Source organism: Eulemur rufifrons, chromosome 23, assembly GCF_041146395.1.
Source record: "Eulemur rufifrons isolate Redbay chromosome 23, OSU_ERuf_1, whole genome shotgun sequence".
In the NCBI taxonomy this organism is placed as follows: Eukaryota; Metazoa; Chordata; class Mammalia; order Primates; family Lemuridae; genus Eulemur; species Eulemur rufifrons.
In genome coordinates this window covers 23927631-23954783 of record NC_091005.1, presented here as the reverse complement: position 1 = coordinate 23954783, position 27153 = coordinate 23927631, and the positions used below count along the sequence as shown (strand labels likewise).

At 46.5% G+C, this 27153-nt stretch overlaps 2 protein-coding genes across 7 annotated transcripts in view; one reads left to right on the top strand and one right to left on the bottom strand.

Annotated features, from left to right (window-relative positions):
• AKTIP (AKT interacting protein) lies at positions 1-26920 on the top strand. 6 transcript variants are annotated; one of them, XM_069456699.1, is made up of 10 exons: positions 1-29; positions 19403-19517; positions 20710-20915; positions 23535-23599; positions 23688-23788; positions 24258-24346; positions 24423-24521; positions 24615-24722; positions 25511-25571; positions 25757-26489. In XM_069456699.1, the coding sequence occupies exons 2-10, from the start codon at positions 19476-19478 to the stop codon at positions 25865-25867; spliced, it is 882 nt and encodes a 293-aa protein (XP_069312800.1). In that variant the 5' UTR covers positions 1-29; positions 19403-19475; the 3' UTR covers positions 25868-26489. The 6 variants fall into 6 exon arrangements, with proteins under 6 accessions (XP_069312800.1, XP_069312804.1, XP_069312799.1 ...); XM_069456703.1 differs by lacking the exon at positions 1-29 and adding an exon at positions 16749-16839 and having other exon boundaries at positions 25760-26920; XM_069456698.1 differs by lacking the exon at positions 1-29 and adding an exon at positions 16749-16839 and having other exon boundaries at positions 25757-26920.
• Positions 21535-27153, bottom strand: part of LOC138373977 (retinoblastoma-like protein 2) — a 51036-nt gene continuing 45417 nt past the window's right edge. Inside the window, exon 23 of the mRNA XM_069456692.1 lies at positions 21535-21720. The gene's annotated coding sequence lies outside the window, so the exon portion shown is untranslated. The remainder of the gene's footprint in view (positions 21721-27153) is intronic.

The window sequence follows — 27153 nt, the reverse complement described above, 5'->3', positions numbered from 1 at the left end:
AGGAGGATGTGTTAATAACGATGGCCCAGGTGAGCGACGAGAGGGGCACAGACCTGGACGGAGGCAGGCCAGGTGGTGACTGGATTCTGGGTACAGTGGAGGAAGGGCTGCCCCGTGTTTGCCGACAGGGAAAATGTGGGGTGTGAGAGGAGAGGACGACTCTGGGGGCACAGGCCCGAGCCACTGGAAGGGCAGCCGTGCCTTTATGGGACGCCTGTGGGGGGCGAGTGTGCTCCTGCAGGTGGGCGTGTTGGCTTTGAGAGGACTTCGTCTGAGTGAAGACGTGGTGGGTGGGGAGGTGGTTACGGGGGCCTGGGGTCGAGGAGTCGAGATCAGGAGAGAGGTGTCCCGGCTGGAGCCCAGCGCGTGTCACCAAGCAAGGGGAGGTAGACAGGAAAGAGACGAGGTCCCAGGCTGAGCCCTGGAGGCACCAGCAACAAAGAGAGCAGCAAGTCAGTTGTCACCTGGGGTTAGAAGTTGTTCCCCATCGAATTTATCTTTTATAGGGGAGAAAAGTTGGGTGTGTAAAAAAAAAAAAAAAAAAAAAAAAAAAAAGTTCTGGTGACTCATTGACATGACTAGACTAAAAGACAGAATTTGCTGTCTCCTGAGTGTGCTGGTGCCAAATCTACAGCATAAAAATTTTTAAGTTGATTTTTTTTTTTTATATATAGGAGATACTAATATATTCATCATATGGTTTAAATTCAAAAGGCACAGTAAACAGTTGTCTTCTCATCCTGTCCCTCGGCCACCTGACTCTTCCCAGGGTCAACCAGGTCCCAGTTTCTTACACATTCTTCCAAAGGTGGTGTCAGTATATACCGTGTACGTTGCTTTTTAAGACATAACGCTATTCCCCACTTAACAGACTGCAGTATGGAGTAAACAACTTCTATATGCACTTGGAAACCAAAACTTTCTGCAACTTGCTTTATAGCAAGGGTCTGGACCTGAACCTGCAGTATCTCTGAAACATGCGTGTATAACCATGGGTGTGTGTGTGTGTGTGTGTGTGTGTACATACACACATTTCTCCCCTTGTCCATTTTTTACATAAATGCTAGCAAACACCTGATCATTTAACAGATCATCCCTCGAAGATCACGTGCTAATAGATGCGTGAATAACTTCCTCCTCCTTTTCTCCCCTATATTTCATTTTCTGGGTGTGCTGTAGTTTGCTTAACTGGCCCCCAGCTGAGAGACTTCTACGTTGTTTCCAATCTTTTACTGCAACTAATTACCTGTCATTTTGGTACCTGTGTGAGTATAAATCTGTTGGATAAATTCCTAGCAGTGGAATTGTTAGGTCAAAGGGAGTGTGTGTGTGTGTGTGTGTTTTTGGAAGCTACTGCCAAACGTGGTGCGGCTGAAGCCCCCACGAGCTGGGGACGAGAGTGCCTGTTTTGACACATTGTCCAACCTAGTCTGTTACCAAGTTTTTTGTCTTTTCCATCTGAGAATTTTAAAAAATGGAGTTTTAGTTTGCACTTCTCTTGTAATAGGTGAAGTTGCCTGTAGTTTTTGACACGGTACCCGGGAGTGTGACCAAGCAGGAGGGATAAGGAGCAAAGTTTGCATTTGCACAGCCTTTTCTTCACCGAGACACCTCCAATACCTCACTCTCTTCTGGCCCCTTTTGCCCAGGAGGAGATAAATAGAGAAACTTATTCCCTTGGGGAGTTTGGTCACTAAAAATGGGATAGTTTCTGAAATTATTTAAGAACTGAAATGGATGAGCATTACTCATCTAAAAAGGATGATTCATCCACGGTAGCATTTGAAGCTCTGGACTATTCATTCGATTCAGCCACTAGTGACTGAGAGCCCGGCACGTACCAGGCATCTGGCTGGGCTTGAGGAGATGAGAAATGTTCTATTATGTTCTAGCAGGGGGCTCGGCAGCCATGAAGCAAACAAATGAGGATTTCAGGGAGGGATCAGCGTTGTGAAGAAAATACGATTAGATGATGTAGCAGTGAGTGGAGGAGACGGGGTCACAGAAGGCCTCTCTGGGGAGGTGACATTTCAGCTGAGGCCTGGACACAAGGGAAGGATAGTCACGCAAAGATCTGGGGAAGGAACGTTTCAGGCGGAGGGAACACGGTGCCCAAGGTGGAGTCCAAGGAGCAAAAGTGAGGCTAGTTAGTGGGTCGGTGCAGAGCCGGTGAAGGGGGAAATTCCAACTGACCATGAGGATTGACAGCTGAAGCCCACCGTGAAGAATCGGGGTATCTTTGCAGTTGGAAGCTCGGGGAAGGTTTTATGCAATGGTGCTGGTGGATGTTCGCCAGCAGGGGGACGGGGCATGGACTCTCTGATTGGCAGCGTTTGCCAATTTCCGTGGTGTAAATACTCCCATTGTGACCGATTTCACACTACTCAAGTGAGTTCTCTGCTCTCGGAGTTAGAAAGAGATGTGCGTAGACAGACATCAGCGGGTGAAAAGGGCATTTTATAAAACAGAACGTTACAGGCTGGGAAGCGGCGGCTCTGGCGTACCCCTGGTTTAACCTGGAGAGGGATGTGCTTTGATTCACATGAAAAAGATCATCTGGCTGCTGTGTGGACCTTTTTGAGTCCTTCAGGTCAAAAGGTGCCTATGTCCCCTTCACCCTGGGACCAACGCTATCTTTTTCTTCCTTTCCTCCCCATATCCTGCCCGTCTTTTCTGCTAAGCCTGGGGTCTTCATCTGATTTCAGCAATGGACTTGATCTTTTTTTGAGGCTGGTGGATTCCAGTGCCAAAAGCTACTTCTCTTTACCTTCTCCTGCGATCGCACAGAGAAAGCCCACAGCACAGAAGGAAACCCCTTCGGACTTCCCAGGTCGTTTCGATTCTCTCCTGCCACTGGCGTGGATACTGCCCACGGAAGGGGACCTGCCCTGGAGCCCCGAAGTTTTGCCCCTGAAGTCGTCAGACGTCTGGGGAAACTGTGCTTCTCTCGTTAGTCGACTTCTGTGCTTGCGATGCCACGCATGGGGACAGGGGACTGTTTCTTTTCTCATTTCCACGTCTAATTTAAGGAGGGGGTGAAAAACGTAAACACTTTAATGGTGTCTCGCCATCCTTAAAATTCTGCAATGACTTTGGTCTTTGTTGGTCAGCAAATAAATTAATTTTCACGTGAAGACACATCATTTTTAATGCCTTTCATTCTGGCCTGGCCTCATCCCACGGTCCAATTACCGAGGTAACCATCGCCAGCGAGGAGGCGGCGGGAGCCGTAGATCAGAAACTGTTTACCAGACCTGCAGGCATCGATTTATTCAAGCTATCTGACACAGACGATCGTATTTTATTTTCCCAAATCTCCTCTCTCAAATTGATTTTTCAGAAATTTTTTAATACAGGTTTATTCACCTGGCTAATCCATTTATCTTCAGTTCCACCTGTAAAGTCAAGAAAATCTCTGGGGTGATCTGCAGAGAGAAGGACGTTCTGTCTGCCTTTCTCCCCACCTCCCAGCTGCCCGTGCACGCACACGGCATACCCGGGCCCCGTGCACCCCCAAAGTGCGGCCGATTATCCGTGAGAGCCTCAAAACCTCGCTTCATCTTCCTAGGCCTCCCCATTTCCTCTTCGAAAGTGGAGAATTGCACTATTTTGTCTTTAAAGTCCTTTCTAACTGGAGATCTTTAGAATCAGCATTCAGAGCTGGAAGGGATGGGAATGAGGCTGGGTCCTCAACTGTCCCAGACTGGGAAGAGGAAGCTCTTCCTACAAGTGACTGGACCCAAGTCCCAGCTAATAGCAGCAATCGAGGCAGGGTGGTGACTGTGACCGAGTTTCGTGACTATGCCCACCCCCTCTTCCCTACTGCCCGGGCTTATTTTTCTCTATTTTTCCCAAGAGCAGAAAGATTTTTCCCAAGAGCAGAATGGCTTAGAAAATAATATAAATAATACAAGGAGGATGTAGGCGGTTGTGTGCGCACTCACGAAGGGCATTGCCATAGAAATCTGAAGCAGGACTCGAGCTCTTCCCGGCTTCTAGAAGTGTGGGTGTGCCGGGAACCGCATCGGGCACTGAGAAAACAAGCGTGATGGAGCCGCAGCGTGAGGTTAACCCAGGTCTGCGTCTCGGAGGCAAACGCCTCTGTTCCTAAGTCCCCAGGCTTCTCTAGGTCCAAGCTGCACGGCCAGTGACTTGTTGGCCTGGTCTGAATTATGCAGAAATGGCTGCGCGCCCTGCTGCCCGCGGTTCTCCGGAGCCCAGCTGTGTGTCCCCTCACGGTCTCATTTCAGACGGGGCTGCTCCCTTACCGTGTGTCTCTGCCTTTTCCTCCACTGGCGGGTGGGCTTCCTGGGTGTGGACTTTGCAGACGGGAGGGGACAAGCAGAAGTATTTGCAGTCACTGGAGGCTCTTCACGTTGTCCCCATAGCTGCCACGCTGAACCCGGTGTCACCCAAGGGGCTTACTGTTTCGCAGCCTGCTGTGAGCTGAAATCCATCGTGTTTGGAGCCTCTTTGCACAACGTGCGGTCAGACGCGCCACGTAAAGCGGAGAGGAGAGCCGACCTCCGCACGCAGAGACGCCCGGGCCGGCGGAGGCTCCGCAGAGCTTTCGCCGAGGCACCACCGTTCTGCCATTAACGCCCCGCGACACTGGCTCTGCGGGACTCATTAACTGAGACGCTCCCTCGGATCAGGTCCGGTGGCAGAACTGTAGCAAAGTGACACTAAACACACAGAGGTCACAGCTCATCCACAGAGCCTCTTATTCCCCAGTGGGCTGTTGGCTCATTGTTACAAGTTGTGTTTAAATGCTGACAATGGCACTTTTCCCTCGAGTTTGCAGAGTGCTAAATAATAATCAAATGTGATCCTTCTCCTAAATAAACGAAAGTTCATAGGTGCCTTTGGGAGCCACTCAGCCAGACCAAGAGGACTGTGGGGGACAGTGTTCATCATAACTGGAGAGACACCCCTCTTTCCTGTCGTGGGTTTCTCACCAGTGCGAGGTTCACGGTCAAGTTATTAAAGTGGCTGTTGTGGCCACCTGACTGTGGCACCTCTAGTACCCTCGAGGGAGCCCCGCCTAGGCCCACCGAGGAAGGGACTGATGCGTTAACCACTTTCTGTTGCACTTGCCACTTCTCTTTGGCTAGACGGCGAGCTTTCTGAAGTCAAATGCTATATCCACTCTTCGTTTATTTATGCCCCTCATAAAAAGGACATGTTTTCTGGGTCTTTGTTTCCTTGGTGCTGCTGCCCAAATACATAGGGATTGGATTGCTGGCTGATAAATTGCCCAGAATCTCTCCTAAGAATAACACATCCAGCCCAGACAGGCGATATTTAGTTGCTTTGCAGGGTGCTGTGGTTTGGATATTTGGTGCCTCCGAATCTCATGTTGAAATTGATTCACAATTTTGGAGGTGGAGCCTGGTGGGAGGGGTTTGGGCCTGAGTGTAGGTCCCTCATGAATGGCCAGGTGCCCTCCTGGCAGTAATGGCTGGGTTCGTGCTCTCTTAATAACCGTGAGAGCCGGTTGTGGACAGAGCCTGGCACCTCCCCACCGCTTGCTTCCTCTCTCGCCGTGTGATCTCGGCACGCGCGGATGCCCCTTAGCTTGCCACCAGAAGTGGAAGCCGCCTGTCTCACCAGATGCACATGCTGGCGCCATGCTGCTTGTGCAGCCTGCAGAGCCATGAGCCAAATAAACCCCTTTCTTTATAAATTACCCAGCCTTGGGTATTCTTTTATAGCAATGCAAATGGACTAAGACACAGGAGTTGAAAGCTGGCAGCCTGGGACTAATTTTGGTTGTTTGTTTTTTTTGGCCCGTATTGTTTCAGAAGCAACATAACTCGGCGGGTATCCGGCCTGGCCACAGCGCCAGTAGTTTCAGCTCTACTGGCTCATACCTGGCTTCATTCAGACGTTCACATTCCCCGCCGGGCCCCCACAGACCTGTGCCTGAGCCCACTGCCTAGAGAATTCTGTTAACCCATCATTGGCAAAGACGGCTCACAGAATCAATGGAGATGGTGGGGCCCATTTTCCAGCCTGGAGAGATTGTGACCGTCGAGCTTTGACCTTCGTTCTGTTATCTCATTTCTCGTTTTTGCAGCATCCGTGATTGATGCTAAGTGGTGTGTCTTGTCCTGCCCCCTCCACCTGTCCCCCGCACAGCCATAGACAGTGATGTGGCGTGGAGGCCTGGCCTGTGCCAGACCAGAAGGTTCCCCTGCTCGGGGCTGAGACTGGCCGATTGAACGACAGGAAGAACTGAGTCTCGCTGAAGGTAGCGCCCAGGGCTGACCCTCTCTGCTTAGTAACAGGAGTTTCTTGTTCCCAAGACTTGTGCCAGAGGCCATACCTCCAGGATTGAGGCTCTTTGGACTCATTTGTGTCCCATGACGGTCCCTGAGCCCGTGGGGAAGGGGTGTGGAGGGGAGGAGTGGACTTCTCTTACTGGTCGGTCCTGGTGCACGTGGAACTGCGGCTGGGGGCGGATCAGTCCCATCTGAGCAGCTCGAACAGAGAGCCAGTTGGGGAGGGTGGTTCCCCAAGAAACTAGGCAATGAGGGTGCTGTTACCTGGAGGAGGAGGAACAGAGTTTGTTGAGGAGGGAAAATAAAAACAAATTCCAGTTCTGCTCCTGTAGCTTGTAGCCGCCGCCTCTGAGCCTCAGTTTCCTCATCTGTGTGGTGGGGACAGTGAGTGCTCCTGTCTCGCTGGGTTATTGTGGGGATTCTGTGAGCTAAGATTTGTAAAGTGCGTCCCACGCTGGACCAGAGTAAGCGCGCAATAAATGTTAGCTCCGATAATTGTCATTACCACTGCTGCCGCCACTGTGACAGTGACCTTTACGGGTCCTTCTCGTTATGGGTTTTCTGACTCGGTGTAGTCAGAGGTGTCATAGGCAGTGGCCAACTCCGCTGGCTGTGCCGCAGGTCACTGGTGAAGCTGCCTTTAGAAGCACGTTGGTGTAGCCGTCCCCTGAGAGCCTTCCACACGGCCCTTCCACATTGCGATACAGAGTGTGGGGAAACCTTGTTAATCATGGGCCGGCTTTTCCTGGGGTCAACAGATTCCTCCAAGAGTGAGGACTGCATGGTGGATGCCCATCTTAACACGGGAAGGAGAAAAACAGTGAGGCCTGCCACAGCTTCGAGGAAGCAGCCATTGCCAGCCTTCCGAGGCCATTTAGTCAGTCAACAAATATTTACAGGCTGGTGGGGCGTGGTGGCATGTGCTTGCAGTCCCAGCTACTCGGGAGGCTGAGGTAGGAGGATCTCTGGAGGTCAAGTCCAGCCTGGGCATCACAGCCCCATCTCTTAAATAAGTAAACAAAAACAAATACCACAGACTGGGTGGCTCACACAACTTATTTTCTTATGGTTCTGTGGAGGCTGGAAGTCCAAGACCAAGGTGCTGGCAGGGTTGTTTTCCTCTCAGTCCTCTCTCTTTGGCTTGCAGAAGGCCATTGTTGCAGCCTCTTCACCCAGCCATCCTCGACATGCACATCCCTGATGTCTTCTTGTGTGTCTAAATTTCCTCCTCTTACAAGGATACCAGTCAAATTGGATTAGGATCCATCCACAGGACCCCATTTAACCTTTTTTTTTTTTTTTTTTTTTTTTTGGAGACAGAGTCTCACTCTGTTGCCCGGGCTAGAGTGAGTGCCATGGCATCAGCCTAGCTCACAGCAACCTCAAACTCCTGGGCTTAAGCAATCCTCCTGCCTCAGACTCCTGAGTAGCTAGGACTACAGGCATGTGCCACCATGCTCAGCTAATTCTTTCTATATATTTTTAGTTGTCCAGCTAATTTCTTTCTATTTTTAGTAGAGAGGGGGTGTCTCGCTCTTGCTCAGGCTGGTCTCGAACTCCTGAACTCGAGCGATCCTCCCGCCTCTGACTCCCAGAGTGCTAGGATTACAGGTGTGAGCCATCATGCCTGGCCCCCATTTAACCTTAATGATCTCTTTAAAGGCCCCATTTCCAAACACAGTCACATTCAGGAGTACCAGGGGTTAGGGCTTCAACATATACATTCATAGGGGGAAACACAGTTAACCCATAACATGTACCTGTGATGTGTCACACCTTTTTTTTTTTCTTTTTTAAGGTGTTAGGGGCTAAAGAAGTGATCAAAGCAGATAAAAACATAAATCTCTGCCTTCTCTGGGTCTGTGTGGGTCAGTGGTAGGGATGGATGGGAGAGGGTAGACCATGAACAGACACATGAATGTTTAGTTGAACAGTGATAAACACTATGGAGTGAAACAGAGCAGGAGCTGGAGGGTGGGGAAGGAGTTGCTTTTCTAGATAAGGTGACCAGGGAAGACCTCCCTGAGAAGGGGGCATTCAAGCAGAAAACGGAAGGGGTGGAGAGAGTAGTACACCGCTATCTAGGTAGAAGCGCAGTCCACGCATCCAGCCTGGGGGAACAGCAAGTGCAAAGGCCCTGAGGCATGAGCATGCCTGGAAAGTTCCAGGCATGGCAGAGCCCATGGAGGCTGGAGAGGAGTGAGACGGGGAAGTGTGGCAGGTGATGAGGTCAGACAGGGAGCTGGGGCCAGGCGACCAGGTGCCATGGCTGGACTACCTGGGACCTCCAGGCCTTTTAGTCTGTGTGGAATGGGGAGTCACAGCACAGGTCTGAGCAGACAGTGACATGACCTGGCTGAGGACGGACTGAGAGGAGGTGGAAGAGGCGGAGCCCAGGAGCAGAGTGGCCCCTCTCCCAGGCCAGAGGGCAGAGGGTGTGGTGGCTTGAACCAGGGTAGGAGCAGTGGAGGCGTAGGAGTGATTTTCGGATTAGCTGTTTTGCAGGGTGATCCCTTGCCTGTCCCCCAATTTGTGAGTGACCTTTCATTTTATTTGCAATATCGGCACACTCTCTAATCAGCTCACATTTCCAGAAGGGCTGTGTCTGCATGGGCAGATCAAGGTTAAGGGACTGTGTTTGATCCAGAAGGGAAGATGAGCTGAGGCCAAACAGGGCCTCCTGCCACACCCGGCACCCTGTGACTTAAGGTAAAAAGGCCCCAGGAAACAGCAGTGCCCATTGTAAAGAGGTGGACGAATGGTGGGCTGGGACTGAGGGGTTTCTCCCCAGCCCCCCTGGCAGTTGGGATTGCTCCTGCTGGCATTGTCACCTGGGTTAACATGTTTCCCTGCCTGAGTCTGCTGGCACCTTCAAACCAGTGCACCCAGAGCAGCTCTACTTGACCAGAGAGGAAGTGTTTACCTTGAGAAGCTGGGTCACGTGAGCCTTGGGTGCCAGCCTGACTCTTAAATGACTTGTATCACCACGAGTGTCGAGTGTCGAGTGTCGCACCTCCCTGGCGACACCTCCACGTTGCATTTCCACCTAAACACAACCTTGGTCAGAGACACCATGCCCCAGTTTATAAACCTCATCCTTAGTCACACAGGCGGTGTTGACAGGTTCCTGCATAGGTAAGTGTGCAGCGACACCTCCTCTGTCCCCGCCCTCGACCTCTCCCTGTCCCCTCCCAGCCCAGCCCAGCCCAGCCCACCTGGTCCGGAGGACAGAATTCCTCACTATGCTCTGGGCCAGTACTGAAAACTCTGAGCGCATCATCTCTTTTACTTAGATGTCTGTGGAAGGGTTAACTCGTTAGTCACTTATATTTTAGGGAAGGAAGACTCCAAGGTTGGTTTTGATGGGGGTGGGAAGAGTGTAGTTGTAGATGGGAAGATCCTGGGGGTTAAAGGGTTAAAGGCATGACTTTTCTCAGGTGGGGCAGCCCTGAGGAATGGCTTCTGATGTGACACTTATAGAGCATTTAAGGCATCTTAGGTGAAGGGCTCAGTAAAAATGTTTTTCTCCTCGGATCTACCTCAGCTCTCTGTACTTGGACTTCTGGTGGGGGTGCCACCCTGCTTAGACTATTAGGCACTTTGTTTAAAGAAAATAGAAAACTCTTTTAAGCATGAATTTTTTAGAAATGTCATGTAGACTAAGGATTTCTTTTTAAGAGCACAGGTTTGTTTAAAACATACTTAGGGAAATGAATTTCGGCTTTGCTGCTTGCATTCTCCCCACTGCCCACCAGAGGGCACTCGGCCACCCACCCGGAGGCGGCCAGGAGCTCCCCTCGGGTCCCCGACACACCCGGCACCTTCCCGGCTGCGAGCTGAGTTGGAGCAGGAGGGGCTGCCCTGTTCGGTGTCAGCTGAAAGGGGAAGGCCACATAAACAGTGTCGAGAAGCTGCTGCCTGGTACTGGGGAAAATACCGACTTTATTCATATGACCCCATTAGGATGTACAACTACGTCTCTGTGCTGTCGCCTTTGAGTAGATTCCCATCCGCAGAGGAAGCAACTGCGTTCCTGGTTTTAATATCCCTTCAGTCTTTATTTCCTGCTCTTGTCACATCAGAGAGAAAAAAAAAAAAACGAGGACATTCTGAAAGAGTTCATGGTGTAACTGTTACCAGGGTCCCCAGGGCTCGACGTGACCGCAGGTAGGAAGTGGCAAGTGCTCGAGTGCGGAACCAGCAACGTCCGTGGGGTCCGGCTGCTTCCCTCGCCCACGGTCACCGCACGGCGACCGCAGCTCGCCACCTAGTGTCTCCTGAATCCCATTCGGCCTCTTTCTCAACTGCCTTCAACTGGAGCAGCACAAAGTTATCCACAAGTGGCCGTGGGGACAAGTCTCAGTATGGACTCATTGATGTGTGTGATAACAAAGTTACTGGCAGTAAGTCAGCCTAACAAGTGAGATGTAGGAATGGCCACGATACCCAACCGAAAGCTTCAGAGTGTACTGATCTGTACGGTTCCAGATACTCAAGCAACCTTCATTAGCACAGAGCATATTTCTGTTTTTCATTATTAACGTCTAACTATTGGGGTGCCATTCTACTCAGTCAGCAGCTCAAAGAGTCATAATAGGCTTCTCACCCGTGAAGTACTACTGCCCAAAATGCCGAATCTAACTACCTTCAGACCTTCCAGTTTACAACAAGCACAGCGACAGAGGATCAAGTTAAGCATCACAAGAAAACACCCAGCCAAATCCCAAATGCAGATATCCTGGTCTGTTCAAATCGTCCATGTTATGGGGGTGGAGGGAAGGTGGGAGGACTGTTCTAGAACAAAGGGACTAAAGAGACATAACATCCAAATGACAGAATCTTGACTGGATCCGGTTTAGAAAAATGATAACTGTCTTAGTTTGTTCATCCTGCTATAGCAAAATACCATAAACTAGGTAGCTTATAAAAAATAAAAACTTCTCACAGTTTTGGAGGCTGAGAAGTCTAAGATCAAGGTGCCAGCGGTTTAGGTGTCTGGTGAGGGCTGGCTTCCTCACAATCAGCACAGTCCCACTGTGTCCCCACATTGTGGAAGACAGAAGGCAGCTCTCTGGGGCCCCTTTTGTAAGGACACTAATCCCATTCACAGGGGCTCCACCCTTGTGGCTAATCACCACCCAAAGGCTCCACCTCCTAATGCCATTACATTATTAAGTTTTCAACCTATGAATTTGGGGGGGGGCACACATTCAGTCCATAATAATTATAAAAGCTTTTTTCTTGGTGTGTGACAACTAGGTCAATTTAAGTAGGTCTGGCATGCAACAAAACTAGGAATTTAGAGGGAAGTTTCTTAGGTGTGCCTGTGGCACTGTCGTTCTGTAGGGGCATGTCCTTGCTCTCAGGAGATTCCGATGATTCCAACTTATTTTTAAATGACTCAGGAAGAAAAGTCATAGGAAAAAGGAAATACATCAAAATGTTAACCATTGTTGAAACTAGGTGGTGAGTATAAGGGGGTTCATTGCACCCTACTCAGTATGACTGACAGTTTTCATAATAAGATGTTGGAATAAATGATGGTGACAATGTCATTTGCTTTGGTTAGGTGACTCTCAAAATCACTGAGACCTCCCTATCTTTCAGCAAATCACCAGTTACCTATTGCAAGAAAGAAAGGTGTCTATGCCTGGAATAGTGCCCTTCCCACAGCAGACCAAGAATTATTTATCACTGAATGAATATTGCTTTCTCCCACTCTTTGGTTTTCTTTTTCCGAATGTGCCACTCTAGCTAAAGCTGACTCTAAGCCTTTATCATCTTTCCAAATGCTTTGAAACCACAGAGTAAGGTGGTTTTCCACAGATAATGTCAATCAAAGAAAGATTGCTCTTGCGGCTGGTGGTATAGTCATCAGCATGCTAAGGGAGTGGGTGGTTATTTGTAGTGTCGTGCCGTGTTCAAGATGCTGTTTGATTACAAAAGGAAATCAATTTTCTTCAGCCCTGTTTGAGCAGCAACATTGTATATTGGTTGCTTTTCCTTAAGGCATAAATATTCACAGGGGTCCATCAGCTACTCTGATTTCATTTGGAAATGTTGTTGTCTGTCTGTAAAATTCATTCCTTCATCCATCCCTCCATCTATCCGCCTACTCACTCAAGGGCAGGGAGGAAAACGTGGTGCCACCAAACACCGGCAGCACACTTGATGTTCCAAGCAAGAATTGCACTGCTCAGCGGATGTGGAAAGCACAGCAACTGCATCTTTCCTCTGCAGCAGTGTTTCTCAGCCTTCGATAATTCCCCAAAGTGTGTGATTTCTGCCACATCTGACGATGATTATTAACTATAGGACTATTCCTTAATGTCCTACCTTAAATCCATTTACTTGAAGGAAAAAAAAAACTTTAATGCCTACTTTGGTCTCATCCTAAACATTACTGTCTATAAAGTCATGGTTTTAATGTGTTAATTATATTTTTTCTAAGACATTAATACACATAGCTAATCATTTCGTGTCTTAAACAGTATGTGTCATCAGTGATATGTGTATAGGAATGTACCTTTCAGAAGACAATTCAGGGGCAAATGGATTGAGTTAAAAATACACATTTCAACTCACCTTCATCATCTTGCCCCTTCTTTCTGTTTAGGTCTTTGGTAGTAAGTCAGTGATCTAAACTGTTTTGTACAATTAATTTTTCAGAGACCAAAAGAAGAATAGGTTCAGTGACTATTTCGCTGATTAGAACATGATCAGGAGCCCTGAATATTCCTAGGGATCACATATCCATTAAGTCCTGATGCAAAAAGAACCTTTTGACACAAATATAATATCAAATATGCTCCCCCAATTTAGAATAGCCACTGTAATATGAAGTAATTGAAAATGTTTTATAGGTGAGGTTTAGGGTAAGTTGGGGTTTTCCCCAGCACTTTATATTTTCGTCTTAAACAAATGGTATTTGAACCTACCTTCTCATTTCCCTTCGAGCAAATCATCCTGATTTTCACGAGGAGCTACTGTCTTGGTGCAGAGCTGTGGGAGTGCAGGTTCTTTTTTTTTTTTTTTCAAGTGTGCTTTCGTTGCTTCTGCCCTTCATTTGCCAAATACTCATTGCATACCTAGTATATCCAGGAGGGGGTGGGTGGGGAGAGACAATGGGGAACAAACCAGACACGGTTCGTGCCTCATGGAGTACAGCGTGGGAGACAGACGCTAATCAAGTCATCTCCCAAGTACACAGCAAAGTGCCCTAAGGAGGTGGTGTTGGAGCTGAGATCTGTGGGGGGGGGGGGGGGAAGCAGGAGGTGAGCCAGGGAAAGGGGGTGTCGAGTGCAAAGGGCCCCTCTTGTGGTAGGGCAGGCTGGGCAAGCATCACCCCCCAGGAATTGGAATAAGGCCAGAGTGGCTGGAACCTGGGGCTGGAGTAAGGAGTTTGCTCTTTGCCCAGTGGGGAACCACTGAAGGGACTGAACAAAACTGAGGATCTGTCAGCAAAGAAAAAGGGGGAAATGGGTATCAGGTAACACGAGCAACAGTGCTTACAGAAACACCCCAAACAACTCATATTTTCCCATTTTCCACCTCCCACCCAAACCTGCTTATGGTTCACTGTTTCTCACTGCAGTGAATGGCCTCACCATCCAGCTGTTAGCTGTGATACCTCCTTCTATACCCCCCACCCATCTACTCCATGGCCAAGTTCTGTCTGTACCACCTCTTTTTTTTTTTTTTTTTTGAGACAGAGTCTTCCTCTGACACCCAGGCTAGACTGCTGTGGTGTCATCATAGCTCACTGTAACCTCAAACTCCTGGGCTCAAGCAATCCTCCCTCAGCCTCCCAAGTAGCTGGGACTATAGGTGTGAGCTACGATGCCTGCCTAATTTTTTTTCTACTTTTAGTAGAGATGGAGTCTCTCTTCAGGCTGGTCTCAAACTCTTGAGCTCAAGCAATCCTCCTACCTCTGCCTCCCAAAGTGCTAGGATTACAGGCGTGAGCCACCTCGCCCAGCCCGTACCACCTCTTAAATATCTCTGGAACTCATTCAGTTCTCCATCTCCACCATCAAATTCATTCAATCATCTCTTGCCTGAAATACTGCCGTAGTTTCCCAACTGCTCTCTGACTCTTGTGCCCCTTCAATCTGTTCTCCACATAAAGTGATGTTTTCCAAATACAAATCTGATCCTGTCTCTCCACTGCCTAAAGTCCAGGCATCCAAGGACAATCTCAGCCCCAGCCAATTATGACAGACTAGTTTCACTTGCCTTTGATTGGCTTTTATGTTGTTGTTTTGGTTTTTGGGGGGGAGGATAGGGTCTTGCTATGTTGCCCAGGCTGGAGTGCAGTGGCATCATCATAACTCATTGGAACCTCAAATTCCTGGACTCGAGCAATCCTCCTGCCTCAGCCTCTGAAGTAGCTGGGAGTACAGGCATGTGCCACCACACCAGGCTAATTTTTGTATTTTTTTGTAGAGATGGGGTATCAGGCTATGTTGCTCAGGTTGGTCTCAAACTCCTCGTCTCAAGTGATCCTCCTGCCTTGGCCTCCAAAAGTGTTAGGATTACAGGCGCAAGCAGGCATATCCAGTCCTTTGATTGGTTTTGTTGTGGGCAGAGACTCAGTGATTCATAAAACATGTGTTTCTTCTTGGGAGTTTTGGGAAAGGTATTCTTGCACTTGAAAAGAGATCATTGGAAGAAAGGGATACTTTTCGTTTTGTTAAGACACTGAATGTGCCTGGATGGGAGTAGCCATCTTGCTACCATCTTGAAAGTGCAATTCCAGAGGCTGTGAGTAAAGCATGCCCTACCACAGGACAGAGAGCCCCTTGATACATAAGTCCGTTTGCGTTGGGTTTTCCAGCATCTGCAGCTAAACGCACTCTGACGTTGGTATGTATCTGGGGCATTCAGTGCCAGGTGGGTAGTTGGATCCGTACATCTGAAGCTCAGTGGAGAGACTTGAGCTGGAGAATTACGTATGTGAGTCTTGGTGAAAACTGAAGCCTGGGGGAAGGATGCCATCAGGAAAAAAGCTTGGGAGAGGATGATGAGCTTGGAAGAAGACTGGGGGAAACTGGACCAGAGAGGTGCAGAGTGAGACCGCCTGTGGTTTGCCTTCCTTTTTGTATTAAGACTCACATTAAGGGCATCATAACATTACTAAGTATATCCTAAATGGACAAAAGGAAGTGGTTTAGGAGTGTTTTCGGCTGAGGGAGGAAGTGGGATTTCAGAACCAACCCTTGGGATTAACATCAGGAGAATTTTTCTTCCTGTCATTTATTGTAAGTCATTTACCAGAATCTCAGAAGCAACCAAACAACCTGGTCAGACTATTTGTCTTCCCAGTGTAAGATATCAAGTTATGTGGTGTCACAGACACGAGTCGGTGCCACTGGTGTCTAGAGAAGGGGTAGAAACTTGGTGAGGAAGTGTTATCATGGGTGTTTAGAATTGTGGTGTCAAGATTAGAAGCACATCCCATGGGGAGGCACCATTGTAAGAAAAGGGTTTGGAAACCCAATGGTAGCGTTCACAAAATTAGGCTGGAGACAGACCTCCAAGGGAAAAGGAGATGGGAGAAAGTGAGGGTTTGTGGATTAAAAAAAAAAAAAAAAAAGAGGACCACGAGCTACGTTGCCATGGGAGAGGTTCTCAAACTTCAGTGTGCACCAGAATCACCAGGGGAACTTGTGATAAATGTAGATTCCTGGTCACCCCCTCCCCCCTCGCATTCTACAGATTGGGGCCGACGTGCATTTTTAAAAAGCTCCTCTGGCTGCGCTAGTGCCAAGAGGCATGACTTGGAGTTTAGCGCCCTTCCGCTCTGGCCTTTAGCTGCTCCACTCTCCTATGTAGAAAATGGGCGTTTCTCAATGTTAGCAAAGCGATCTTCCCACCTGCCAGCTACTGCAGCCCCTCCTTCTCCGGTCGCCGGGGACCCGAGTGGGCCCGACGTGGCGGTCTTGGGCCGCCAGAGCCGTGGGACCGCACGAGGACGGGCCTCGGGCGGTCATGCAGCCGACCAGCCTCATCCCCCACGCGAGTCTCCTCTCGGAGACACCAGCCCAGCGAACTGGTCCAAGAGGACGCCCCCACTGCCCGCCTCCCTGAATGGCGGCCGCGGCGGCCTGCCCCCTTAAATCTCTGGGCGGGTCTCTATGGTGACAGACGGACGCAATGGCCAATTATGCCCCGGCGCTTGTTTGTTTCCGCCCATGCCTCCCTCCGGGCCGATACTTCTGTGACTGACAGTTCGTCCCGGGCGATGTTACGTAAGGGGCGGGTCGAGTGCGGCCCCACCCTAATGAAGCTGATTTGATTGGCAGGACGGAGTGTGGTCGTCCCATCGCCCCCGGAAGAACGTCTTTGACGGGCAGGTGTAGGAGCCAGTTGGCGCTGGGAGGCTGAGCGGAAGCGTCCGGGATCAGGGGCGTGGGGCAGGGGGCGGAGCCTGACGCCGAGGGCAGGGCAGGGCGGGGCGGGGAGCGGTCAGGGGCCGGGCTGGCGCAGCGGCAGGAGATGCTGTCCGGCTGCGGCAGCTCTCGGCAGCCGGGAGCTCTGCGTTGAAGGCACCGGGGTGAGGCGCACTGCCCGGGAGGCTGGTAGGTAGTCGAGGTCTGAGGAGTCTATAAATCAGGGCCGCCAGCTTCTTCGTGCTCGGCATTTGTTTGCCCTGCCAGGCGCTCTCGACTCTGTGCGACGGCGGCCGCGCTGGGACATGGCCGGGCTGGGCCGGGCACCTGTGCGCGTTTGCTGGCACCTGCTGCGCCGGCCGCCTCGGAGCCGGCAGTGGAGGCTGCGGCGCTTGCTGGGCCAGGCCGGCTTGAGGCAGGGAGGCGGGCCCGGCTGACTCGCCCCGTCTGGGGCCCGCCCTCCCCGGCTCTGGTCCCCCGCTTCGCGCACTGGCTGAGGGGGGCGTCGTCGAGCCCCTGAGGCTCTCAGCCCCCCCACTGAAAGGGCTCGCGGGCCCCGGGGCAATCTTGAGCTACCTCCGAGGCCAAGCCATGTCCTCACTCTTTACATCACCTCGAGACAGGTTTGTCCAGATTACTTGCGTGTTCGGAGACGGGTTTCCGCCCCGCGCGAGGGTGCCCGTCCGAGGCCGGCTGCTGGTCCTGGCTGTCCCCAGCCAGCTGGCCGGGGACCGTTTTCATCTTTTCTCCAGGCCCTGCCCTGTCTCCTCTTAACGTGGAATTTCTTAAGCCTGTTTTCGGGGTGATGTATTAAGGAGAGGCACCGTGGCACATAGGAGGAACAGCAGCATCCACGTCTAGTTTTAGCTCTGCCATGCATGGATCCTTTGCACAGGCCAAAGATCAGACTTCCCAGCTGCATGATATATAGAGGAATGCAATTATGTTTTGTTCTTGGGGCCAAACCGGCAGAAACTCTAAAATTGTTTCTCAGTTACAAGGATGTAGCTTGTGCCTTCCTTCCATGTGTGTCATTCTTATTGGAACGTGTCATGCTGTGCCTGCCGTAGACTGGATGTAATAAATAGTGTAGTTAATTCCTGAAAAGTGTGCTATGGTTTCTTGTGATTATGTTGCTGCTGGAAACACTGGATTAAAAGATCCATCGCAAAGTGAGGCAGCAACAGATGATACCTCCTGCTTAAATATAGCACAACTGGGGGCAAGTGTTTTTGGATTCTTAAAGGCGAAGACATAGGATCATAAGGTGTTATAGACTTGAAGGGAGTTTACAGGTTTGCTCCACCCCAGTAAATTTCTGTGGTGGTGAGCACCACTGTGTCCCAAGGGGTTGAGGTCCCTGTTATATCAGGTCTGCCCTAGAGGACAGTGGGGTGCTGTATATTGCTTGCTAGATCTGAAAATCAGTGTGTTCATTTGGGCCAAACAGGAATGTGCCCCCCACAATTTTTGATGTCCTATTTTCGATGTGTCATAGTCACCTTTAAAGGCAGATTTGTGCAGAGCTGGCTGTTGCTACTTACTGGTTGTAAATCAACAATGTTAGTGGAAGAACCAGGATCCTCATTCCTGTGATTTAATTACTGGGTGGCATTCTCTCTCGGAAAGCAAAACAGCAGTAATAGGCACTAGCAAGGTATGGAAGTCCTGGTACCCACCCATGGATGTCGTAGGCTCCCAAGAGAAAACAAATTATTACTGATGAGGGACATTTGGTACGTGGTCTGCTAATGATTTGCTTCTTAAGAATTTAGGAAAATGTTACTAAGTTTTGACCCTTTTCACCTTCAGCCTTTTGATTGGTTCAGGTAGGCATTCAGAGAAGGAGCTCTGCTTTAAAGGTAACAGAGCCTGGGGGAACAGAGCAGAGAAGTTGCTGTTCTTAAGTCGAGCTTGGCTGGTTTTCCTTTGCTTCTTTGTATTTTTAGTAAATGACCCACTGACTTTGTGACCTTTACGACATGCTTTCTTACCCACTACTTGGAGCTCCGGGTGAAAGATCTGTGTTTGTGAAATGTCTCTTTTGCGCTCCTCCGTGGCATTTCTATTGGTTGGCAGTTCCTTGAATGCCTAATTTCTGTAGAGCTTCTGTAATCTTAGCAGTTGAAAAAGGCAGTTTCTTGGGATGGTACTGACAGGACTCACATAACCCCCCGTCCCTTTTCTTACTGATGTGCGTATCCTCTACCTTCTCTGTTTATTCTTCTTTGGTTAATAGCTTTGCTGGAGGAATCATTTTGTACCTACATGAGTGGAGACAACTCTTGAATCAGCCACCGTGGATCTTTATCATTTGTTCCCATGACCCTGGGAGCAGTGATACAACGTCTGTGCCTGTGGGTACAGTGCATTCTGAATCTGGCTTTCCCATTAATTTAAATGCCTAGATACGGTAGTGGCAACTGTTGTCTGTATCTTCTGAATTTCTGGCACCAAAGCTGATCTGTGTCATTGAATATTCTGAATCCCGGCGAGGGACCTGGTGCACAGATTCTTGTAAACTAGCTAAAGGTGTGAAAGAAACTGCAGCCAGAAGGGGATATGGAAAGAAACCATTTCTGAAGATGCCTGAAGACATTTTTCCTAGGTTTTTATACCTATATGTAATATTATATTGTATCTCTAGGGTATCAGATTTAGTTCTTAACAACGTCAGAAGTCTTATTAAACTGTTGGTGTTGGTATGTTTTCCCATCTTGTTCGAAGGTAAAGTGAATGCTGAGGACAGAAGAGTTTTGATGACACAGACCGCTGACTTTCTTTGTCTGGAGTACAAGTTATGAACCCTTTCTGGAGCATGTCTACAAGCTCTGTACGCAAAGTAGGTATAGTCAATAAACTTAGTAAGGAAACCCATTTGCTTCTCTGTCAGAAAAGAGGGTCAGAATACAGGCCAAAATAATCCATACCTGTACCAAAATTACCTGTTTTTCTAGTTTAGGTTTTACTTTAGAGAAATATTTCGTTGGTTAAAGTCAGTTTCTGAGACTGAGATTGCATCTCAGCTAGAAATTGTTCTGATAATCACAGTTCTTTACATTTATACATGATGAAATTTGTGACATAGCATTATAGTAGTTTTTCTATTAAACTTCAAGATTCTATGGTTAAAACAGCTTTGGGAAAAGCCAGTCTAGTATGATCAAGTCAGACTTGAGGGGTACTAATTTAATTTTTCTAAATAAATGGTTTTTAAAAAAATAATGTATTTTCATTTTAGGAAAGCTTAAAATTAACAATAAGAAAATAAAAATAACCCATAATCCCATATCTAAGAAAACATCACTGTTGGTTTTTTTCTATGCATTTTTTAAATATACTTTTTTTTTTTTTACTATAACTAATTAAACAGCCTTTAGCTGTACTTAAGCCAAGGAAGTACCTATGAGATGGTAGTTTAGTCTGACTCATGTCAACCTTTGTGTTTGACTAAGGATGACAGTTTATGCTGGTGGTATTTCAAATGTGGAAACATATCCATTAGGTAGGGACAAGATCAAAATCAGATGCGAGAGAATAGCTTCGTTCTCTGTTTCTAACCCAAGTGCTAACATCAGGTAGTGGCTAATTTGTCATATATATATGTGTGTATATATATATAAATTTTTTTTTTGAGCTTCTTAGCACCTGACCTTCTATAGCATCTAAGTGCAAGGGGATTTTTCTAGTTTTATATAGTTGTCTAATTGCTTAGTAACCCCTTGTCCTCTTTTGGGAGCCACTAGGAGAAACCATTGCTTTCTCTGTTTCAATTAATCCTATGAATAGTGACTGTATTGTCCTTATAGGGTGCACCTAATTAAAGGGATTCCCTCATGCTTTAGTCTTGCCTCAGTTTTGTCTGCTCTTTATATGACCAGCCTGTTCAGTAGGACTTTCAGGTCATCTTGATCATGGTGTTGGGATGTCCTTGTAAAAGAGTAACTCTAGCTTTTACATCACGGAGCTAATACTGTACTCTTGTGATTTAAGAATCATCATAACAAATACTCTCACAACCCCATCTTGAATAGCGATCTGATGGTGAAGAGAAGACATTGACAGGGGACGTGAAAACCAGTCCTCCACGAACTGCGCCAAAGAAACAGCTGCCTTCTATTCCCAAAAATGCTTTGCCCATAACTAAGCCTACGTCTCCTGCCCCAGCAGCACAGTCAACAAATGGCACGCATGCTTCCTACGGACCCTTCTACCTGGAATACTCTCTTCTTGCGGAATTGTAAGTTCTTAAACTATTTGGTTAAATTATGAACAATCCTTGAAGGTGAAGAATCAAATTTATTCTGATGGACTCAGTCATTTAATCTTAAAAGTCAAAACCATCTCCCTCCAATATCAGCCTTAACAAATACAGGATTATGGAGGCTATTTCTCGTGAGAAAATCTTTCTTGGCTGGGCGCGGTGGCTCACACCTGTAATCCTAGCACTTTGGGAGGCCGAGGTGGGAAGACTGCTGGAGGCCAGGAGTTTGAGACCAGCCTGAGCAAGAGTGAGATCCCATCTCTACAGAAAAATTAACCAGGCATTGTGGCATGTGCCTGTAGTACTAGCTACTCGGGAGGCTGAGGCAGGATTGCTTGAGCCTAGGAGTTTGCGGTTACAGTGAGCTATCTGTGATGATGCCACTGCAGTCTAGCCTGGGCGTCAGAGAAAGACTCTGTCTCCAAAAAAAAAAAAAAAATCTTAACCAAGATGTAGGTAATGTTATATAAATACCCTCTCTTAAATATAATAATTCTTATTTGGAATAAGGTTTAAAGGCAGATGTGTGCTTTAATTTCCATGTCTGTTTTGGAGAGTAAGAAGATGAAGAAACTAAGATTTGTTAAGAACTTGCAGTAGACCAGGAACTTACTAACTTAAAATTTGGTCTTCCTTTATATGAAGTGAGGCATTCACCTCCTAAACAGGTTTTAGAGGGTGGGCCGGTGGGAGGGTGGCAGTCTGTTGTTTTGGGGGTCAGACAACTCACTGCCCATCTGCAAACACATCTGGATGATCGTGCTCCATTTTGGTTATCACCCTGTGGGAAGAGAATCCCAGTAGGGAGAGGTCAAGAGATCAATAATCAAAGGAATTGGAATGCCATCTTGGAGAAGAGAAATCTTAAGTACTTATTAGAGCTGTCTTTATATATTTGAAGGGCTGTCATTAGAAGGGAGTTGACTTATTCTGTATGACCCCAAAGGCAGGACTTGGCAATTATAGGGAAGTTACAGAGATTCGGGTTCCATGTGAGTAAGAACCTGCCTAATCACAGAAGTCTGCAGTTAGACTGAGATTGCACCTATCTATGGAATGCAAGGAGCTGAGCACTTGAGCAGAGATGGTAGTGATGACACGGCTTCTGGCACACATGTAGGAGCTGGGCTCAAATAGCACACACAGTCAGATGGCATTTGAGATGATAATTTATTAAAAGGACAGAAAGTTTGGAGAATTCTCCAAATTTCTATCATTTTAAAATTCCTTTGTATATGAAGTTATTTTAAAAGCATCCTTGACCCCTCCCCTCAGCATACTAATGTTGTAATGGTCAGAGGCTCTGAGGCCTCAGTGTAATTGGCTGGGTGTGATTTGGTAGCAGTGGTCCCTTTTGCTTTATAATGGAGGGCTTGTGTTTGTAGATGGGCAGTGCGTTGGACCGGCTTCTGTTGTAGTGATTAAATCTGCTGTCTATATTAGAACACAAAATTGCCTTTTCTGACAAAACTCACTATAGTAGATACATCTGGCAGCCATGTTGCTGTTGACATGCTGAATTTCAGTGACTTAAAAATGGAATAGATAAATTAGAAAATGATTAAGTGTGATGGCAAATAGGTAATAAAAGTGATAAACTAAGGCCCAATAAACTAGTTCTTGATAAAATTCAGGATTGGCGGGTTCGTGTGTTTTCAGGCCCGAGGTAAACGTTTTGTTTCAAGGTCTGGTCACAGCCTGTCTTTTTAGGCTCATAGCTGCAGTTGCAAGGAACAGGGCAGAATGGCTATTGGTGAGTAACTAGGTCCCAGAAAAACCAGTGAGGCCTTTGTATCAGTAGACTTGCCTTCCCTTGTTTTTAGGACTCAGTTTCCCAGTCCCTAGCAAGCCCCGCAGAGTTCAGGTGTCTGCACGAGGCGAGGGAGGGGGGGTCACTTTGAGAGCAGAGTGTGCGAGCGCCTCACTTTGATGCTGCGTTCGCCACGCAACAGTGAACACTGCCCTCTGCTGCGGGATCTGGTGATTCAAACTTAAAATGGCGAAAGATTTACACAGTCTGGGGAGAAACCAGAGTATTGGTGAGTCACACTTAAAATGATACTAAGTGACAGCAATTCCATGGAATCTTGATTTATTCCTAATTACCTAAAATTGTACTGAAAAGCAGTTTTTGAATGTGTGTGTAAGATCTATCATCTCTGGTCACAAAAGGAATTAATTTCATAAATACTCTCGTTGACCTCAAATTGAATGTCCAGAGCTCACCTCAGGTTGCATTGTTCAGAATTACCTACGGGCTGGTTTCCAAGATGATGTTTTGGAAGAGCTGACGTTTGGGAGGAAAACTTGATTATCTATATATCCCTTTTTGGTTTTAGTTTCTTAATATAGGGCTTTTTGTTGGCTTGCACATTTCTCGGTGGGCTTCTGTCATGAAGCCAGTAAGCAGGCCGCAGTCGAGGCCGCTGCTCAGAGCTGTGTCAGGCGAGAGATTGTGATAACTCGGCTTGTATGGTTTGAGCATCAGCATCAGCTGCACCTTGAGGGACCATTCGTTGTCTCACAAATGAACGTAAGGTGATTTGATCTGTATGTGTCATTTATATCCATACAATTATTCTGCTTTTGTTTCAGTACCTTGGTTGTGAAGCAGAAATTACCAGGCGTCTATGTGCAGCCCTCTTACCGCTCTGCATTAAGTAAGCCAAGGATTCACTCTTAATTTATGGCACATTTGGTTCCTCTCTCACAAACTTAGGCCTTAACCGTTTTTATTTTTTCCTACAGTGTGGTTTGGAGTGATATTTATTCGGCATGGACTTTATCAAGACGGTGTGTTTAAGTTTACAGTTTACATCCCTGATAACTATCCAGATGGTGACTGTCCAGTAAGTTGGAGACAGAGTCTGGCTTCGTTTGTGGGTCAGCAGGGGACAGTTAGGGGCTAAAAGCTTTCTTAGTTTTTTCCTAATACTTTCATAATTTCAGTTTCCCAAAATGTTTGTCTAGCCAATAGTCTTCCAAGGGCATTGCTGTGCTCTGTTGCAGCTCGGGGACGCCATCCCTTGCTTTGGCTTGGTTTCTCTGCTCAGGGTGTGCGAGTGCGGCCCGAGGCTGGACTGCAGCACGTACTATGTGAATGGTGATCATTGTGCTATGGTGGAGAATGACTTTTTCCCCTTCATTGCAAAATTTAGTTTTACAGGAAAATGGTAAAAGTAGTTAAATATCCCTCTTGAGGCAGATTTTTGCCTTTAAACGTGATTGCCTTGTTGTCTGAAAGCTCTTTTTACTACTGTCTCTATGGGTCTAATCTCCACTGCTTCGATTAAAGGTTATGTCTCTCTTTAAATATAGCGCTTGGTGTTTGATGTTCCTGTTTTTCACCCGCTAGTTGATCCCACCTCAGGTGAACTGGATGTGAAGAGAGCATTTGCAAAGTGGAGGTAAGTAAATAACTGTTTCTTCTAGTGACATAATACAGCAGGAGGAAGCCCCACTAATTATACCATTTCCCTTTAGGCGGAACCATAATCATATTTGGCAAGTATTAATGTATGCAAGGAGAGTTTTCTACAAGATTGATACAGCAAGCCCCCTAAACCCAGAGGCTGCAGTACTGTATGTTACTTGTGCTTTGTTTTTTAAGATAAATTTCAAGATGCGGCTAAGTAGATTAAGTTGGTAACTTTTTGATTTAAACTTTTAACACAGGTATGAAAAAGATATTCAGCTTTTTAAAAGTAAAGTGGTTGACAGTGTTAAGGCATGCACTGCTCGTTTGTTTGACCAACCTAAAATAGAAGACCCCTATGCAATTAGGTAAGTGGTACATCATCTACATGAACTGTCCTTTCCGGTACTCTCCTTCCATTTTCTAGGTGGTCTTAGAATGGGGATTAAAAGGCATGTGCATAAGCTGTTAGCTTATATCCTTTATAGCTTGGTGTCAGCTCAATGTCTGATACCTCTTAGGCTCCTCATCTGGCATGCTATGCCAACAGCAAGTTGTTGTGACTTTGGTTTCCCTAAGGATCTTTGTAATATGCTCATTTATTGACATGTCAGGACTTTTAGTTGGCAGTTTTAGCTGGAGCCCCTCTTAAACTGCCACATCCCCATCAGCATTCAGATTTGGTGAAAGGAGGGAAACTGGTGTGAAAGTGGTTGGCTATTGTAGCACTGTGGTATCCGATCGTGGGGACCAGTGTCTGGAGGAATATTGACAACTGAAGAATTGGTGATTTTTGTCCTTTGGCAACATTGGTACTGCTTGGGGAGGCAGAGGAGTATAGTTGTTAAGCACCTGGACTCAGCAGATGGACTGGTTGACTTTTTACTTGTTAGTTGTACTGTGCCTTGATTTCTTAATTTTTAAATCATAGTGCTTTAGGGGTGAGGCTTAAATGAGATAATCCATATATTGGGATAGTTATGTGAGAAAATCAATTATATGTCTAAGACATAAATGTTGACAACTGATTAAAGATTACTCCTTAAAAGTACCATTCCTTGTTAAGTCAGGGAGATTGGCTTAATTATTGAAAAACAGATGTTATATACATTTAGTAAGCCAAAACAGTTTTTTAATATTTTTCCTCTCCCTTAAGCTTTTCTCCATGGAATCCTTCTGTACATGACGAAGCCAGAGAGAAGATGCTGACTCAGAAAGTAAGTAGGTAACCATTTTGAAATGGTTAACTCACTGTTTCTTTTCTATAATGTCTTCATTGTAAAAATGCTCATTACAATATTAAGTTATTCCCAAAGAATAACCTTTTGGGAAACAAGTTTATACAGTGCTGAAATATCCTCATCAGTCATTTTTTTTAATGTCTGTTTTTGATTGTGCCTAGAAGAAGCCTGAAGAACAGCACAATAAAAGTGTTCATGTTGCTGGCCTGTCATGGGTAAAGCCTGGCTCAGTACAACCTTTCAGTAAAGAAGAGAAAACAGCAGCAACTTAAGAGATGGTGAATCTGGTGCACCATGCACTTTCCTGCCGGACTCTGGCCTGGTTACAGCTGACCAACGGCAAAGGACTGCCAGAGGAGTAAAACTGGGAATAATGACTGACGATCAGTGTTTTCCATGTATGCGTAGGTTCTAACAGCAGGTTTTGGAAACCTCTCTCTAAGTAATACATTACTTCTGTCAGAAGTGTCTTAGAGTGGTTATCTAGTTCAGTACTCCAAATTATTGGGGACCTTGAGGCTTAAGTATTTTTCTGAATATAATGCTAAAGGTAAGTTCATTCATTTAAACTAATAGAGCAGACAGAATTCAACACTATTTAATAGTTTTTAAATCAGTGGTTTCAGTTGTATATATGTTAGGAAGTAGAGAAGAGAGGTATAGAGAGAGCAGGTTCCATAACTCAGCACCTTTAAGTGGAAGATGTTTGAATCTCAGTCTTCAGCCTGCTGTCTTACTGATTTATAAACTGTTATCACCGAGAAAGATATTAGTCAAGTGAGAAGAAACCAGAACGCTTGTTCATAGTTTGTTTTTTTTTAAGCAAATTACTTACTGTATTTTTATGGCAGGAGGGAGAAAAACTGTTAAAACGGTTTCTAATGAAGTCAGATATTTAAATGATGAATGACTAATGTATTTAGTAGAGACAAAATAAACCAATAAATGATTGTTCTTTGTCATTTATACAGGAAATTAAATACCCTTTTCTCGATATAACTAAACAAAGACTTTATAAATGCTTTATTGAAAAATACACTTATCTTCATATAAAATTACAGTAGCAGTAAGTATTTTGAGAGGTTTTATAAATATTTTTGCAGAACACTATTCCAATTGAACAGTCTAAGTTCCATATTTCTTTCAGAGCACTATGAAGTTACCCAGTAACTTTGTTTATACTGATTCAATTTATAATTGAATTTTCTCCCTAATAAGATTATTAATTCAACTTTAAAACTGCTGGAACAATAGTGATTAATAAAAGTATACAGATATTTCAATGGCTGTTAAATAATATTTTCTAATTTGTATAAATGCTACTATGTACTAATAAAAACCTAAATTCTCCAACCTATTTTTTTAAACTGCCAGGAATACACCCAAGAATATTTTAAAATATATCACCTTAACAGACACGTCTTTTAGATAACTACCTCCCCTAAAGGAAGAGGTCATAATTTTTCATATTAATCCCCTCAATTCAACTTGATTGAAATCTTTACTTAGCCAGCTGATTCCTACATAACAAAAAACTGGAGAATTTAAAACACATGCC

Coding starts and splice junctions, on each gene's coding strand:
- AKTIP (XM_069456698.1), top strand. CDS start 19,476: ATGAACCCTTTCTGGAGCATGTCTACAAGCTCTGTACGCAAA. Junction 19,518..20,709: donor CTACAAGCTCTGTACGCAAA/GTAGGTATAGTC, acceptor CATCTTGAATAG/CGATCTGATGGTGAAGAGAA. Junction 24,347..24,422: donor AGAGCATTTGCAAAGTGGAG/GTAAGTAAATAA, acceptor ATTTCCCTTTAG/GCGGAACCATAATCATATTT.